At 33.1% G+C, this 19,192-nt stretch overlaps 1 protein-coding gene across 7 annotated transcripts in view; it reads right to left on the bottom strand.

Moving 5' to 3' along the window:
* DNAH8 (dynein axonemal heavy chain 8) overlaps positions 1-19,192 on the bottom strand; it is a 126,586-nt gene that overhangs the window by 33,358 nt on the left and 74,036 nt on the right. For all 7 annotated transcript variants that reach the window (XR_015283599.1, XM_086878340.1, XM_023924402.2 and 4 more), the window contains 15 exons: positions 18,318-18,440; positions 17,122-17,335; positions 16,463-16,572; positions 15,514-15,677; positions 12,287-12,479; positions 11,732-11,854; positions 9,263-9,393; positions 8,766-8,919; positions 8,147-8,311; positions 7,365-7,591; positions 6,859-6,977; positions 4,086-4,189; positions 3,051-3,227; positions 1,543-1,710; positions 517-729 (listed from right to left, as the gene is read on the bottom strand). Coding sequence is in view for 6 of the 7 variants with exons in the window: in XM_086878340.1 (XP_086734466.1) it covers positions 517-729; positions 1,543-1,710; positions 3,051-3,227; positions 4,086-4,189; positions 6,859-6,977; positions 7,365-7,591; positions 8,147-8,311; positions 8,766-8,919; positions 9,263-9,393; positions 11,732-11,854; positions 12,287-12,479; positions 15,514-15,677; positions 16,463-16,572; positions 17,122-17,335; positions 18,318-18,440 (2,385 nt within the window). In the remaining variant the exon portion in view is untranslated. The remainder of the gene's footprint in view (positions 1-516; positions 730-1,542; positions 1,711-3,050; positions 3,228-4,085; positions 4,190-6,858; positions 6,978-7,364; positions 7,592-8,146; positions 8,312-8,765; positions 8,920-9,262; positions 9,394-11,731; positions 11,855-12,286; positions 12,480-15,513; positions 15,678-16,462; positions 16,573-17,121; positions 17,336-18,317; positions 18,441-19,192) is intronic.

The following is a 19,192-nucleotide window of genomic DNA, read 5'->3' as shown; positions in this document are numbered from 1 at the left end:
CAATATTCTTGTTTGACTATATGTTTTGACTATATGTAATTTCCTCTTTTGTTAGTGACTTTTGTAGTGACCAGCAGTCACAATGGGAGATTGGTTCTTCATCATCTAACAATATTGTTTTTACCCTCTAGAAAATGATCCTAAAGAAGTGACTTTTCCTTTTGCTCCTAAAATTATAGGAAATTATGGTGAACACAGGAAATTAATAAAATTTTTTAAAAATAATTCAGATGTACTACTGTTGCTCCTGTAAATAACACTTCTACCAGTGACAAAAATGTGAAAAAATTTTGGGATCGCCATGTGCTCACCCTTCTAAAATTTTGGTTTTTAGTGTGCTATATTTAAGGATTAAATACTCTATTTAGAACAAAAAAATCACTGCCTTTGAGTTTCATAAACCTGAAAAAGAACACCCACACTAAAGTAGAAATTTACTCTTAAAAACGTTCCTATTAAATTAAACTAAATTCAATTACTTGGCAAGAAAACACAAAGCAAGAGAGGATGTATTACCTTAAGAGGCAAGACTTCTCTGTTAACACCATAAAATACCACCATGGCTTGTGTCCAAGAGAGGAGTCCTGCCACGTTGCCACACACCTTTTTACCATGTTGCAGTGTATAGTCTTCCATTTCAAAGTAAGGCTGGACTAATTCTACTGTCTCATCATTGATTGTATCCCTAGCAAAGTTCCGCAGGTTGTTCAAGAACGGGCCACTCATAAGCTTTAAAAAACAACGCACAAGTTATTTACACATTTTAGGTTCAAAGTCTTGTTCATATGTGAAGTTGTTAAAAAGCACTCCTAAAATTCTTCTGTAAACAGAGGTTATTCATATTGCTAATATTGTAAGTGTGCTATTCAGTTGTAACTCCTCCCACACACCTTCTATTATTTTGAAGTTTTAACTAATTACACCCCAGTAACTAGATTTGAAAGTTACTGATGTACTTTCCATCTTCCACATTCTTGTGTTGCATTTTAGAAACATTTAAGAAGCATGGTTTAATAAAAAAAAATCTGACCAAAATAAAGACTCAGAAATATATTTGTAACTTAACTAAATGAAAAAAAAAAAAAAAAAGAGCTTAGGCATTTGTAAATATGATGTAAATTCTGAAAACTGAAATAATTTGGTTTAATTTTTTCTAACAAATGTTAAGCATGCTAAAGACAATTCATGGAATAACTCATCTCCTTTTATTGTATCAATAATTATATCAGAAAAATAAAAGCTTTTGATGATTTTTTTAAACTGTAAAAGCCTAAATAAAAAGCAAGAGCACTATTTGTTACCTGCTGCCATCAGGCCATGTGCTAAGAACAGGACAAGGAAACTAAACCTTCTGCTGCAAAAAGTCTCTAAGGAATTCACCAGTTTCTACAAGTTAGACACAGTGTATAGCTATAGTTTATCTTAAAACAGTATGTTTGCCTTTTAATAAAATTCTGTCATTTTGGGTAAACAGCATCTTAAGTTCTCTGATAAGCTAATAGCTATTTCTGACATTTAAAAAACACTGAAAACTCTACTTACTTTTAATGATTCTCCCCATGATGGCTTGCAGCAAGGCTTTTCTGGATCCATAGTAACTTGATCCAGTCTCTTTTGAAATAGGAGCAGACAACAGTCCATGATCCTCATAATGAGGTGAGGAGGTTTTGCGAGTTTTCTAACAGTAGCGATATCCTCTGGTCTGATGGTCTGTTTGAAGAAAGATAGAATAGAACACCACATCAATACTATTATTCTATTTTCCCATTCAATATCTTGATTTTCATGTTCATTTGTAATACTTTTCTCTGAGGTACATTTATATTAAGTATATTAAAAAAAAGTGAGAATCCTGGCCTAATTAATAAATTTCATAGTTTTGTGAAACTTAAGTAATTTCAATGAATATTAGACAATAATATCTTCCCAATATTAAAGACATAATTCAAAAATTAAATTAAGATACAACAGCCTTGACTTGAATTAGCAGTCGAAGTGTTTAAAGAAAACTTTAAAATTGTATAGGACTTAATTAAGAACTACAAGGCTTAATTAAGAGCAGTCAGCTTGATAAAATGGTATTCCAATTTTTAGTAGTCAAGTTTATTCTGAGATGGATTTGGTTATTTTTCTTCAGTTTAAGCTATTATAGGTATGAGATACCATATAAACTTCATTTTCTAATAGCATCACTGGCACTGGCACTTTTCTTAGTTCAACAACCATTATAAAATTTAAAAAATACTTAAAACTTCAAAATTAACATATATCTGTGTCTAAAAATACAAACATACCACTACCTGTCTGGAAGAAATAGTTACAGGTACATTATAGAAATAATTTTCTAAGTCCACACATTTTGTAAGTAAATTTTGTGACTGTTTTTGAAAGTTTCATTTACCTCATTAACTAAGTGTCAGTGTAAGAGCAAACAATACTCCTTTTTTTGCTTTTTTTACTCAAGAACTTCTTTCACGTAAATTCTGATAACTGGAATGGAAGGTGTCATTGGTTTCTGATTTCAGAGGTTTTTACTGTTTAATTGTTCAGAGCAGAATAATGAAATTATGTACCACAATAATACATCCAAATTTCTGAACCATGATTCTGATTGCCCTGAATCCCCTTTGTTTCCTGTTTCTCTTAAAATTAAAAGCATTAGGGTTTTTGGTGAAGGAAGCTATAGATTTTTATTTGTCTTAAAAACAGGTGTAGCAACTTAAGTTTGAATTAAAAACATTCTGTTGGCACAAGAAGTATTCTCTTGAATTCAGAATAACAGATATTCTAAATGCATCTGTAGCTTTTGGAAAGATCTACACCTTCATAATGATTTAGTATTGGGATTGAAGGAAAAAAAATACTATTAAATAGTCCCTATGTATTTTAGGTAAAATATGTGTGTCTTAAGTATTCATGAGAGACATGGCCAGCAACAGTGAGGAGCTGGTTACAGCAGTCAATACCAAGAAGCATCTGTATGTTGGTGGCTCTGGTCTCTCACAGGTGAGACAAATAATTCTATATTAATAAAAATTGAATTTATTCACTTTCAGAGCTTCTTCTGCTTCTTCTAGTGCTGGTTTAGCTGCCTCCAGTTTTTTCTCTGCTTCCTGTTTTTCTATATCAATTGCATCCACAATCTTTTGTGCTTTATCTTTCACACCCTGGACTTCAAGTTTTATTTTAGTTGCAGCTTCAGCACTTTCTTTGACTTCTTCTAGTACCTGGAATTAATATTAAACACATAAAATCTATAAATCAAAATGATGGAACAAATGAGCACAAGACACCAGATAAAACAGTTATGTAACAGCTATTAAATATAAAAATGTAACCCAAACTACAACTAACTATATATGGTATTATACAACTTTTATTGAATATCATCAATTTTTATTGAATAAAAAAATAATTATTAGAAGTTAAATTTCATCCCTGTTACATATTTCTTTCTTACAAGACTAAAGTCCTCAAAGAATGCAGGCAGCCCCTTAGTCATCACCAGCCAAAATTTGCTCTCCAGTGCATATTAAATATTCACCATCAGAACATTATGGTATCTTTCAGAAAACAGATTGCCTATACTGATCAATTCCCTATTATACCTTTCCAGAGAGTCATTTAGGAAACCAGATTTCTAGCAGACCACCAATTTCATGAGCATACAGATACCTTGTTAATGTAAAAGACAAAATCTGAAGCTGGACTGCAATAAACATTTTTCTAAGGAATTTTGAAACAGGAAAGTTCCATTACCATGTTAACTTTTTCTCTGCTAGTAAGTGAACATATAATCCCAAATTTAATAATGTAAATTAAGCCCAGATTAAAAAAAAAAAAAACTATGGAAAAAAATTAAATCTGACGCTTATCTGAGTGGGTAAGAAACGGGAGAAGAACAAGGAAAGCACGCAACTTCTGTTGCAATCTAAAAGTGCCTTACTTTTAGAAGCAAATGCTGACTCAACACACTACAGAGTGAGTGAAACCTCATTTTAGATGAGGCAAATTTTTGCAAAATATGATAAAATTCTGCAACAGCATTTTATCCACTGAATACTCTAGTGCTATTTAACACTCACTTTATCTGCCTTAATAGATGTCACAGCCAGCTCCTTCTCCTTAATAGCCAAGTCCTTAGAGAGTTTAGCAACAGATTCACTGGCTTCCATCAGCTTGGACAGACCTATTAATTTAAAGATAAAATTCAGAAATATAGAAACTTTTTTTCCTCTAGTTAGATTACACAATCTAGGTCCAGATCTCTCATACATTGTACCTTGTGTTCTCATTCAATTTTATATAAAGGAGAGGAAGTGGGTGTAAGCACCATGGTTGTCTTTACTGTTCAGTTTTCATGGATATAAGTAATTTTGCAAGGCACAAAATTATGATAAATAAACTTATTTCTTCAAAGGAAACAACAACAACAACAACAAAGGAACTATGTCAAGTATACGTTGCATCACAAAGTCATGAGACAATCAGAATTTCTGAATGATGCTTTATTGTGTCATTACATGAAGAAATTACCTAAGGATCCATGACTGCCTTCTAAAAGGGAGTCCCTTCAAGAAAAAAAATTGGGAAGAAGCGGAGTCAAAAGTGGACATGAAGACAACAGCAAAATTATGACCTCCAGCTCCTGCATATTGAGTTTACAATTCCTTGTCCCTGGTGACAGAGAGGGTGAAAAAGCACCTATGTGCAGAGGGGCAGTCCCATCATAACTCTTCTGTGTGCTACAGAAACCACCCATAGAGGCCACTCAGCCTTTCATAGAACCATGGAATCACAGATTATGCTGAATTGGAAGGAACCTATAAGGATGATCTAGTCCAATTCCTGGCCCTGCACAGCACACCCCCAAGAATCCCACCATGTGCCTGAGACAATCCAGAAAGAGATGTGCTTGCTCCCTGTGTGGTTATTACATGTGCAATCTTTCTTATGTGCCCATGGGTCCTTTTTTCTCTTCTCTTCTCTCTTGCTCTTAGACTTGAGCACAGATATTTTGGGCATTCCTGAGTTCCTCATTGCATGCTGAAACCTCTCCAGGCTTTTTCTTCATCGCTGAGTCTTTAAATCCTACAAGTTCCCTGGAAGTAATTCCTCTTATTGTCTTCTCTCCCTAAGCATCTGAGTCAGCACACCCTTGCAGCTACACATTTGATGTGCAATATTTCTCTGTGATGCCTCTCCAATTTTTTGCTACCACATTTCAAACAGAAAAACGTTCTCTCACAGCATAGCTCTTGTTCTGACACAGCTGCCTCATGCTTAGGTTACCGCCATTCTACAGAACCACAGAATCATCTAGGTTGGAAGAAACCCTCAATATTATCTAGTTACACCACTAATCCAGCACCTTCAATCCAGAAGCTATAAAAGGGAAAATGGTACCCTTTGCTGCTTTACTTTTCCCTGCTACAAACCTAGAGTGTGAAGAAGATGGACAGAAAGTAGGAATATGCAGATAAAAAGTAATTGAAAAGTTCAATTATAAACAAGAAACCTTTATAGCTGATTGAGGTCCACACATACTTCCAGGAAGAAATATTACAGCAGTACCAACTGTACAAGTGAAACTAATGAGAATATTTTCTAACTGGCATTTGTATTGCCCATAAGCTGAAACACACGGTTTTCTAAGCATCAATGATATGAAGATGCTGCAGTGGAACATATCAATGCACATGTTCACCTACACACAATCATTTTTTTCAGTAGAACATGCAAGGAACTTGTAATAACATGTCAGAGGCTACGAAAATCTACAGATGAAATTTTATTGACAGTGCTGAAGCTGCTTGTGTTACTACTTCTGAATTATTTTGGAAATGAAAAACCTGCAGAAAGAATACCAAAAAAAACCAAAAACAACCCTGATCTCTCAAATCTTCAAGGTTCTCAGACTTTATCCCCTCTCAAAGTAGATTGAGGATAAGTTCTGATTTCAAGACCTGGCAACAGATCCATAGAGCAAAACATACACAATTTGAAAGTATTGAGGATCACTTGCTCCTCTACAGTTCACTCTAATTCAGTAAAGAGTTTATGAATAAAACAGCCACTTTTCTTCATGTGAATGGTACCAGTTCTATTATTAATCACTGTTAAAGTGCCACATTCTTTACCTTAGTATAAAAAATCTTATCATGTAGAATTCTTTATTCCACTGAATTGGTATGCAATATCTTTTCTGATAAAGGCCAGGTTTCCTAAGGTTCTCAGCTGACTTCATAGATTTACAAAAGCATGTTTAGATGCAAACTGGAGAAGACTGAAAACACTAAAAACTGGTGTTCTGAAACCATTAAATACTAATGCCAAAAGTAAAGCCATTTCAAACAGATATCCAAAATATGTCTGAAGAATATTTCAACCATACTTTTCTGTATTTGAGATCTACAGTTATAAAATGACCCCAAGTAACATCTACTTATTCTACAGCAGAAATACAAAATAAATCATGTGTGAAGCACACAGACTGCATCGTGGAATTTCCATAGACACGTCCAGAAGCAAGTTTTTAACTGTTCAGAATTACGTCTCTCTACACCAGTAAATCAGATGCTACCTCTGTTCATTTTCAGGTTCTACTTTATATTACAAATTCTGACTTGCAAATACTCAAGTTTAATATAATGCTGAGCTGAATGGTTAGGCTGGTAGCTCCTTTGAGGTATTTTTACAAGAGAATCATTGTGAGTTTGCAACAGGGGGAGTGTCTGGTTAAAATCCTCATATACTACCACTTTTGGACTGTGATCCCCTATAAGCGATCACTGAAAAAGAAGTCTAATATTAAAAATATAGATCATTTGAGACCATACATGGAATGTATCTGCTTACCAGTTTGCATACGTTCAGCCTGTTCATTAATGCTATCTAATTTCTCAGTGTAAACCTCTTTGTAGCCATTGATGAAAGAAAGGTAGGATTTAGGTGTTACATAAGCTCGTCTTCGATACCTAAACCAAAGTATATTGGCAACATCAACTTCACACATATTTTTGATATATACAGTGATTTAATTACTTCCAAAAAATGGAAAATTATATAACTCAAGTCTTTATTAATTCAAAATCAGATTTCTCCATGATGCAAACCCCTATATTTTAGTTACATTGTTTTTATCTACATTGACAATATTAATGACTGTTGAATAGTGGGAATGAAGATAAAGAATTTGCAACGTAATAGCAATTCTTTTTCATGGCCTGAGGATATAATGGTATAGCAGATTTATTTTTTATTACCCTTAAAATACATTTATTGATACATATAACACAAGTTCAAGAAACAATGTCAGTAGCAATATTTTTGAGATTTATTATTGCATTCATAGAAAATATTACCTTTGGAAATAATTCTCACAGCTTTCTGAAACAATATCATGAAAGAGACCCATGGTTTGTACTATTTCTGTTTTAACTGATGGAGCACAGACCATATTAAATTCTGAAAGAAAATAGTTGGACACAGCTACAAGAGCTTCCCTGGGCCATCGACTGAACCAATCCATGGTGCACCCTGATATCAGACCAGGAAATTTCAAAGAACGTGCACGGAACTTCTCACCAACCTGAAGAGGGAATTAGTGTTTGTTAGCAATATGATTCTTAAGCAAAGGTCAATGAAAGTGTTTAATTAATATAAACAGCTAAATAGTCTATTTTCTTCTTGATAATTTTCTGCTGAGAACACCCTGAAATTTTTTTCCCCCTCAAGTAAAGGTTTGTAAAATTTCTAACATTCAACACTCATGAAATAGGAAGAAAGAAGTTCATTACAAATATATATGGTTTTAATATTTTGAAACATCAAATAATGTATTTTAATTATCAATAAAATATTGTTTTCCATTTAAAAGACATGATTTCACAAAAATACATTCACTGATGTGTATTAGAAAAGAATATGTGAGAGGAAAAAATTTTGTAAGAAATTATTTATTTTTTAAGTATTGTGCTGTTAAGTTCTCATAGCTGTACTATTACTTTTATTATCTTAGCAATTACAACTAGACTTCTGTAATCTTTTTATGCAACTTGAACTTCCTTAAAAATATAAAACTTTTTCTTACACCACATTGGCAAACTTGGTAATGGAAGAAATACAGATATGTAGAAAAACTTACTGGAGAAAAGCAGAGGACAACATGCAAGTTCTTCTTTGCCCGACTTAAAAAGTACTCATAAAGATTGTCAAAGGTAGGAGGATGCCGAGGCAGCTCTTTTTTCATCACAGGTATTAATGCTTGGGTGATTTCATCCAATTCATCCCGAGCAAATAAATTAGAAATCTTTTTATAAAATAAAAATTTGACAATTAATTCATGGATGTCATTATTATAAAATTTATAAATATTTACCTATTTACCCCTGTATCTCTCTCTCTCTCTCTCTCTCTCTCTCTGCATGTACACAGTTTAGACTAAAATCCACAGGTTTAGACTTATGAAACTACATTGAAAACTAAGAAGTCTAACTCTGGAAGAGTATAGGACTTGACTGGTGATTGAATCATCATTTAATAAAAGGCTACTGAAATACTAACCACAGCTCCTTTTATATTCTCCTGGCTTACACTGAAATAAAGAAACTACATGTACTTATGTAAGAGCACTCCCTATTTAAAAACTTGAAATATTTTAATCATTGTTGATACTACAATGTATTACCAAAATAAAGTAGTGAGAACAAACTCTACAGTACCCTGCCTCTAGATCACATTGCCTTTCAGGCTGAGACCCTTACCTCTCCTGAAGACAGCAGATTATTTACATATTCCAAAAATGATTCCTCTTTTATCTCATTATCAGTGAAAATAAAGGTGATACCTTGTCCTTCCTGTCCAGCTGTTCTATACAATACTTTCAAATCTTCTGACAGATTGGTTACATTGTAGGATCTAGGAGAGATAAGGAACATTACATGTTGATTCAAAACAACTCTGAATACTGCTCTTTTTGGATTATAGTATTTTATAAACGACATTGCAAACATACTTTGTAAACACACATTTTTCTGCAGGAATAGCTAACACCTAATAGCTAACAATAGGTCTACCTTTTTCAAATGAAAATAAATCCAGTGTTGTAAACAAACCAGATAAGAGTGTATTGTTTTCAATATTTTTTCAATGGTGACAAAATGAAAATAAAGAAAAAGAAAAAAAAAGGAGAAAAATATGTGGCCAAGTAAAGAAAAAGCAATACCATTAATGTGATTTATATATTTATTGCATTTCTTACCTGGTTAAAGTGATCTGAAATATTTTATAGCCAGCAATGAAGGAGGCTAACTTTGAAAGGCTTTGTTTTCCGGAACCACCAACTCCAACAAGTAAAGCATTTCCATATGCTGTCCGAATAATTCGGGAAACCTGTAGAGGAAATAATAAAGAAAAATATCAGTAATAAACTTAAATATTAGCTAGAAAAATTAAAGATCTAATATGCTTTATACTTAATTTACTATAATACAATGTAAAAATTATTAAAAGGATACTTGCAGAAGATTTTTCTTCCAAAGAGCACTTGTAAATTCTTCAGAAATTTTGAGTGACTAATGAAGAAGCTGCATAGAAGAATATAGGATGGATCATCTACACCTAGTTAATGTGTACATGCAAGGGGACATTTTGACCTCTAGTTTATTTTGAATACATCATCCTGAATGTGTTTAAAAATATTAATAAAAAGCTTTAGCTAGAAAAACATACTACATTCTTAATTTTAGTAGTCTGAAAGACTTAAACTATTCTTTAATGTGTTGGGGATTAGGTGTCCTTCTTTCAGTTCTGGCTCATCTGTGGAATTTTTACCCATTAGTTGTGGGGAAAATCCCTGACTGCTAGTACTTGGTGGGTGCTTGAGAAACAGAGTTCGGCTGGGCACAGCGGGGAAGAGGGGCTGTAGGAAGGGGAGGGTGGGGGCAATTTTCCTGGCTTCTTCCGCTTCAGAGAAGGACACTTGGCTGAGAGCTGTTGCTGCCGAGAGAAGAGAATTCGCCACCACCCAGACGGAGCTGCTTCTTCTCCCTCTCCCCTCTTCATTGGTGGCCTCGCACGCCGGGACGTGTGGCAGTGCCAGCCACCGCCACGGAACTGCTAATTCACTTCATCCATCGGGCCGGGATCTCTGCTCATTCCTGCCGTTCCAGCCGGCTGTTTGTCAGAGACCTGCAGGAGCACCGGGACTGACTGCCCCAGGGGGTTTGTGAAGCAAAATCTCTCCTCCATCCTTTCCCGTCTCGGCCAAGAAGGCTGTCACGGGGTCCCTGTTTCTGTTTTGTTGTTAATGCTGTAGTTATTGTTGTTTGTGTGCCTCATTATACATACTAGTAAAGAACTGTTATTCCTATCCCCAGATCTCTCTCTGAGAGCCCTTGATTTCAAAATTATTCGGGGGGGGGGGTGGTCTACGTTTCCATTCCAAGGGAGGCTCCGGCCCTCCCTAGCAGACACCTTTCTTCCAAAAGACATGATGTAATCTTCTAATCTATCTACTTTCAACACTTATTTTGTGATAGTTTTCTTACCAAGTCTCCAGACTTAAAAGTTAAATTACAAATTTACTATTCTATTGCTTTTTGACACATCTTCTTTGGGTTTATGATACATTAGTGCACTATTACTTTTAAGATTCTGCATTTTATTTTGGTCCACATGTAAATTATGCACAAAATGCAGAAGATTGGCATCTACATCAAGTCTTTGAAATATATTAATTTTTCCTTTTATAAAATTTTAGATTACTAAACTTTTCCCTCTGAGCCTATTCAGATACATTAAAGAAGTCTAAATATGAAATTATGTGGGTGACTAGATTTATTGTCACTTCAGGTAGAAAGGAGTCCTGATGTCACTAATTTCGTATCAAGGATGTTCTGTCTAAACCTTGCCAATAAAAATGGAGTGTCAGAGGCTTTCAAGGTCTTCTGAAATTCATCTAGCATCATGTGAACCATATTTACAAAGAAATTTATTTATTTCTGTTTAAATGCAAAGCAAACAAACATTTACTTTGAGGTCAACTAGAGACGAATAAAACACCTTCTGTTTTTGTTTCACTGCAACTTCTGTGTGCCTTTCAGTAATCAGATCATGCAGCCAAAGCAATTCCTGAGACAACACTACTTAAACCTGAGACATAAACCTCATACTTTGCCGTTATTTCACCCCCAGGAATCAGATTTTGATTTCAGATTAATTATTTTCTTACATATTCCTTTCTGAGTAGGAAAACAAATGATTGTTAGTTGAGACCTACACACTACCATAAACTCTACCCTACACATTGATTCTATTGCAACCCTAATTTGTATTTCCTTTCATGTCTCTCATTCAATCAGATTCAAGTTGTTTTTGTCTCGTCAGGTACAGACACATTTGAAGTGTTCTCTGAATTCTAAATGATTAAAAAATAATTTTATACAGACAATATAAATGACTTTACTTATGGTCTCACCTTTCCCATTGAGGAAAATCTTCATCTGTCTGAATACATAGACGTTTAAACAGATACTTGAATAAGGAACTTATTATAAAACATGCAAACAGGTAAAATGACTGTAGCTCTTTCCTAGTTCTTGAAAATGACCATGCAAAGATGGCAAAGCAGTTTGGGGTTAAGAATAGCTTTTCACAATGTGCTAAGAATAGCTTGTCCAAATAAAGAACACTGTTATAACAAACAAATAAAAAAGTAGCAATAACAAACCTTAATAAGATGTGTCATTGCATCCTTAAAAAACACCAAATCAAGAAACGACCCTCTAATATTTTCATTGTATTGTGACTGATATGCCCGCAACTTGTTACAAAGGAATTCATAGCTTGGAATCTGAAAAAAAAATCAAAATAAATAGATCTGTAACAACACTAGTAGGACACTTCAGAACTTTAAAACTTCCCTGATATTTCAATGCAAATTTCAGTCTTATGTGCTGGCCACGTGTAATGATATTATCTTGCTAATTCACCATAATTATTGTAGCTCTGTTTAAGCAGAAATTTTTTGCTATGATTGGAAGAAAAAAAAGAAGCAAGGAGAACAGGCAAAAATAGACCACATTTATATGTCATTATTAAGTCTTATCAACAAATCAACATATGATTTATTGCATGCTAACCAGGAAAATCTAGATGTATTTTCACACAAAATGTGGTAGCTATTCAACAAAATTTTCTGTATTGTATGAGTTCAGCAATATAAAACACCTAATAATTAAAGAAAAACTTTGGTGCCTAGTATTTGATGTGTAAACTTAAATACCTCCTCATAAATTTTTGGTGCTTGAAGCTCAACATCTTCTGCTTCTTCACCAGTTGCTTCAGGCTCATCCCGTAAAAAATCTACAAAATATGGTTCAGCTTGGAGAACTTCACTTAAATCTGCCTCCACATATTCCTCAATTGTTTTATCAATAGTTTGTTCAAACCAGACTCTATCTTCAGGTGTATTAAACCTGAAAACCATAAATCAGTAAAAATTTAAAAAAATATTTCTAGTTATTCTCTAGAGAGAAAATAGGTATCTAAATACTAAGAAAATAACTAAATCAAAAAAATAACTTGCAACATTTTAAAGAATAATACATATTAGACAATACATACTACACCGTAGTCACAGAAATGGATTAGGCAACATTCACAAAAATCAAGTGCTTCTATACTATAAAGTACAACAGTCAGTGACATGAAATAGAAACCAAAATGATTTTATTTTCCAACTTTCACCAAGAATAAGACAGTGAAGACCATGTAATTTTTCAGTTAAAAAAGGATGAGAAAGGGTGAATGCTTTTCCAAATAACCATGGCTAAGTGAGCCTTATCATCTTTCAGCTTGCAGTAAAACAGCATATTTTATGGTATCATAATACTGCCTATGAAGCTGCAATTGGACAAGGAATAGGGAAAGGAAGGTAGCATGTGCCACTACAACCTGAAACCATTCTCAACCCCTCTTACACAAAAATCCATAATTAGCAGAGAGGAATACACATTTGGGTTGAGGTGACTAATTAAGTCTGGAAACATATACTAGTGACTACATTTCATTGTGTAAAAAACTTCATCTGCTTCCCTTGGCAGATTCAATCTAATTTATATACAGATCAAACCTTTGACTACTCTGCTTATGATTATTGGTAAAACAATGAAGAATGATACTTAGGAGTAACTGGCAAACATAAAAGACAAGAACTACCTCATCCACAGAAAAAGTTAAGTCAAACTGTAAATGCTGAAGTACAGAAAAAAGTAATTTCTGTATATTTACTTATTTTTCTTTTCAATGATACAACTGAGAGGAATGTAGAACAATGTGAAGAAGCCCAGTGCTGCGAGTTTTCAAATAAGACAAGCTAAACTGAAGAACTGTTATAGAAACAGTGTAGATATTCATTACATCACTATTGCTAGAGGTCTTTAGTAATGACATTATAATATTAACCATTAGGAAATTTAAAATCAGCATGGAAACAGGGAATGCATGACTATATTCTCTCTTCCTCTTTCTAAGATATAATGTATATATATGTACATATACATATCCTCTATGCATTTTTAAATTTACCGCAACAAATTAAGAACATATATGAACACATCAATAAATGCCAATAATATTGCTCACAACTTTAAAGGAGAAAATAATACACTGTATGATTCTGTATGATACTTTTGCCTTAGTAGGGAGTATCTTAGCTTTAAATTAAAATTAAATATTTTCCCCTGTCTCATATCAACAGCACTCTGCTGCATATAAAAATGTATAGACATAAATTTTAGCAAATATGTAAGTTTGTATAATATAGTATAGTTCAGACAGCTAGAAATATCAGCACTGCTAATATTTTGTGGTGGATGGGCTTTCTCTGATCATGGAGAAGTAACTACTTAAGTCAGCAGAAAAGTCTGGCCTTTATTTTTATATTCTTGACAGCTGATGGAGAAGATTTACTTTTACATTTCCTGCATGCATTTCCTGAGTTCAGCTTATGTATTTTAGGAGACTAGAGAAAGTGAGCGAGATTATGGTTCATACAGGATATTGAAACTGGGGATAAAAAAAATCTTCAATGGCTCTTAAGTTTGTTAAGGCACCTTCTGAGGAAGAGATGGGCTCTGCCATCTGACTCAGAGCTCTCATGAAAGAAAATGAGGCATTCTAGAAGATACAGGCAGGGATGATAGACAAAACATTTTGACAATGGTATTTTTTTTTTTGTTTGGAATAGTTTCTAACATTTACATGAAACAGAGGGCAGTTGTTTTATCCACCAGTTTTGGCAGTGTGAAATGCATCTCTAAGTTTTATATATCTTGGATTTTTTTCTGTTTCAACTGAATATATGCTGAAGTCCACATATCAGCATATACTTAGGAGGATATCACTTTGTCCATCTTGTATTTTAAAAAACAGAGATGGAACTCCTTATATTTTTTCTATACCTCTTTACACTGACAAGATAATTGAATAACATGATTAAGGTTGACCCTGCTAGAATCATTATGCATTTGTCTCGCCTGCTACCATGCCAAATCATCTTCACCAGACTGCATTTATGTAGTCAGTATCTTAAAATAGATAAATTCCATTTTAAGGTTTGCAGCTATGTTGAATACAGAAAACATTCTGGTCATGGCAGGTCATACCTTATCACTTTTCAATTCAAAATTTTTAGGTGTAACTAGAAGCAAAAGCACTCTAAAATGCCTTCTGCTGTCCATGACAAAATATTTGTCATTCCTTTTACTTTGTGATAGCTTTATAAAATCAATGAAGTGTAAGAAAATAGACATAACTGTTTTAAAGAGTTAATGTTTAAATTTAATACTGTAAGTCTAAAATATTCATAAAAATCATAAATCCTGTTCCTCAGGGCATCAGAGTAAGAAAAAAATTGTATTAATTATAACTTCTTACGGTAGTAGTGGGTATATGTCATGTCTTTAGCAGCAGCTATAGTGCTACATCTAGAATTTCACAAGAAATTGAAACACAATGAACAATAAAATAATACTGGTCTCCAAGATATACAGGTCATAGCTATATCTGTTTTATGAATATTTTGAAAGAGATTTATAGGAAATGGTCCAATTTTTAGTCATAAGCATGAAATCTCATTTTATTTTTCTCTGTGTGGAGAGCAAAGCAATTTTAAATTATCTTATGTGGATAATTTAGGACACCATAAGGTTCTCTTTTCTAAAGTGGAATCAGCTGAGTGCTGATTTCCCAAAGGGGAAAAAAAATGTAGGTTAAATATATAATATGTAGCTATTTTGATGTTTTCCATTCAGTTACTGGGTTAATCTATCAGTACATACCATGATATTTGTTTGAATAATACCCTAATGCAGACTATACGTAAAATAATGTAAAATTTTTCAAATTGGCCTAGTAAGATTTATAATATTTAGAAATTTTACAGATGTATGAACATAAATTAAATAAATGGCTAAACGTACTAAATATAAAATGCTATAGTTATCATACCTGTCTGCAATTACTCTGGTACATTCATGTTTAAAAAGTCTTAAGATAACAGTGCTGGTGTTGCATTCTTCTGCCTTTATAGTTAACATTCCTTGCCAAATTCTAGAAAGGTCTCGAAGGTTGAAAATATAGTGGAATTTAGATGGTGTGGGTAACATCTTTGCCTAAAGAAAAATATTGTTAGCATTCAAGATCAATAATGCCTAGAAAACAATCAATAATAATAAAATCTATAACTATATAATTAATAACTTTATCATTAATAAATACACTAATCACAATTAAGAAATATAATAATTAACGAATAATAATTAATTCATTATTAATAATTTTAAACAAGAACTTTATAATTAAACTCACTTGACAATTAATAATTAATAAATTATCAATATGTAATTAATGTTTGTCATTAATAATTCATGTATAAGACATACAAGTAACAAAAATACTAATTCTCAAACATACTACTGAAGGAAAACTCTTTATAAGAAGACACCAAGAGTGTCAAATTATTTGAAAGCAGGATCTCTCACTAAATGTAGAACACCAAGACTTACATATAATTTTTTCATATGTTGCTCTGGTTTTATACGTTAAAAATTATAATTTGTAAAGAATTTCACTCTTTATTTTGTAGCTATGGAGATCAAAGCTTTGGGTAACATGAATTAACTTATAAGAATGAATGGACTGATATTTCCATTCATCTGTCTTGTATACTGAAAACTTATATTTTTCAGATTTAATCTCAAAAACAATGTAACCCATCCTCTGTTTTTTTAAATCTTTATTTTTCTTTTCCTATTTTTGAGAGCGTGGGGTGTTTGGATTTGTTTTTTTTTTTTTTTTCTGTTTGCGTTTTTCTTATAGATATGATCTTAGGGAATAGTCACCTAAACTAAACTAATAGTCACTCTATTCAGAGATAAAATTTTCCTTGAATTTATACCTTTGTCCGTTGCCACAATATTCTTCCTGTTGAGACCAATTTTTCCACCATATTACATATTTCAGTGTTGAATTCTCTACAGGGATGAAAGTATCCAGTGGCAATAATACCTGAAAATACAAGATGCAATAAACAATTAATCTCAGCTTGTAGGTTATAATAAGGTAGGTCATGAGCAAGACAAATAGGTGTTTATTTAAAACATTACTTGGTAAAACATAATTTAAAATTACAGATGAAATTATTTTTCTCTGTTGTCTATGGCTTTTCTGAACTGGTACAGAAACCTTGGGCAGTAAGTGAGGGGTTGCTACCATATCCTGTATTGACAGTTACCAGAACTGAGAAATTTAGTAACAGAGAGCATTTCAGACAGTTCAGAGGTGGAATGTTAACCTACACAGAAATAGCAGTGCTCACAGTCTTCCAGGAAATGTAATTACTTTCTTAGTATTTGTGTGTCCAAAATAAGAAATACAACCTTTTGAAGAGTTTCATTTCTCCTCCACAGCACTATTTTTGCTGTACCAGAGGTTCAGTTTTTGTACTGGAAGAACTCTGAATTTGCATGATGAAAGTGAGAAAGAAATCATACTTTTATAAATTTTAAGTCCATTACAAAGAGAAATAAATTGTACTAAAGCAAGAGAAAAAAGTACCAAAAATTTTGTCAATGGATGTGTTGGACGGCAATGTACAATTGAATACACAAAACTGTCTTTTTAAACGCTGGGGAATATCGTTACGGCCTCCTCCAGGATGTATCATTGCTGCTATTATTTGTACATCTACAATTGTAAGGAAGTCTCCAGGTTTATCCAAGCTGTACATTCCTCTCATTTCCATCATCTGACGGACAATTTCATTTGTTATCTGCAAATTTACGTAAGTTGTACAAATTAGAAATGTATGCAAGTAAAGAAGAAAAATACACCATGATAACTTCTTTTTGTAACTACTAATCCATAGAGAAATATTGTTACCTTAATATAAAAGCAGATTAAATTGCCTTCCTTAGTCATATAGAATATCTGGGTTTATGAGATTTCAAATGGCAGGAAAATTGTTTCAGAGCTCTACTGCCATATAATATCAAGAAAATGTGCTTGTATTCTTTTGAAATAAACAAAATTAAAGAAATTAACTGGAGAAAAAATTATTTTGTTCCTTATTTTGCTGCTGGAAATTCAGCTACAGATGTTCCAGCTATGCTTTTCAGCTCACTCTTGGGCCTCCTTTGAAGCAAAACAACTTATTATTTTATGCTTCTTTTGGAAAGATTATTCATGCTTCATTCCACTCCACACCCACAGAATTTGCCCCATAGCAAGTGCTCCAAAGATATTAAGCAAGCTTTATATATGTGCTCACATACCCCACCAAAACCAACATGACATGCAGCATGTCACTAATCACAAACCACTATCCAATCAAAAATATTTGAGCCATGTCTTGGGGCCATAATGCAAGACCTAGTGGAGGCCTTGAATTTTTCATATCCTTTATTTCTCTCTCCAAGGTATTGGTCTTTCTTTTGGCAGAACTTTTTAAATTGGTGCTCTCAGATTAATGTCAATCTTGAAATTGATAATATGCTACCTTAGTACAGTGCTAATTTTTGTTTAGTCTTAAAAAAATAAGGAAGTGGAGGCTGTGTAAAATATGGCATCATTATATTACTTGTCTAAAAATCTAGCGGTCTCCTTTTTTGTGTGTGTCAGTGTACCAAAATCATAAAGCATTTCCAATAATTAACAGTTAATTAAAATATTTAAGAAGTCCACTGATTCACACGTGTACATATATAAAAAGCATAACAATTTTCAAATAAGTAGTAAATATTGAAAATGTTTACCTGATCTCCCCATTCATTGATAAATGGCATATTGATATCATCAATAAAAATAGTCATCTTTCTGCCCCCAGGAGGTCCATAAGTACTTCCAACACGTTTGTCCACATAACTCTCTATTGTCCTCTAAAAAGGTAAAGTTAGTTCTCATTTTATATCTAAAGCTAAAGTATTTAAAAGACATTGTTGAATGTCTGCTACAGCACCCAGCCAATGATTCCCTCTTTTTGTTAGTAGTTTCATCCTTAATTGTAGCATTAAGGAACCCATTTCCCAAGGAACACAACTCCTGTCCTGCAACCAACCTCTGGCTATCAGAGGTTTTTAAAAAGTTTCCAAATCTTGAAATTATTATTTCCTTATCAGTATTGTCATTTCCCAAACTAATATCACTTGTTTAATATTTGCAATACAACTGCAGAGTACATGGAGGCAACCTAGATTCCTTTAACTATGATTTATTTCCCAAGTGCCTTGTGAGGGATGTAATGCAAAATTTTAATATTTTGGTTGCAAGAAAGAGGATGCAATAGAAAAGTAAGATGGATATATAACTGAAACTTCTTCGAAGTTCTACAGCTCTACAGTCTTTCTAAAGATACCTCAATAATAACAGAAAAAAAAACCTTACAAGATGGTACCAGATGTTTTCCTTTGATAAGTAATGTTTTCTCCATAAAACACAAATGTCACCCTATATGAATAGCATGTGCTGTCATAAAGATAAAAGTATTAATAGTATTTTTGAAACAGAAAATAGACACATCTTTTGTCCAATGTTTTTGTCCCATTTTTACAACAGGGTATTGATAAATATTTTAAGATACAGGCCTACAGAGAATATGTGGTTAAGGTGAAGAAGAGAAACTGGTAAGTGA

Source organism: Cyanistes caeruleus, chromosome 2, assembly GCF_971803275.1.
Source record: "Cyanistes caeruleus chromosome 2, bCyaCae1.hap1.1, whole genome shotgun sequence".
In the NCBI taxonomy this organism is placed as follows: domain Eukaryota; kingdom Metazoa; phylum Chordata; class Aves; order Passeriformes; family Paridae; genus Cyanistes; species Cyanistes caeruleus.
Note: the sequence above shows the minus strand (reverse complement) of the source record. Positions and strands in the feature narration are given on the sequence as shown.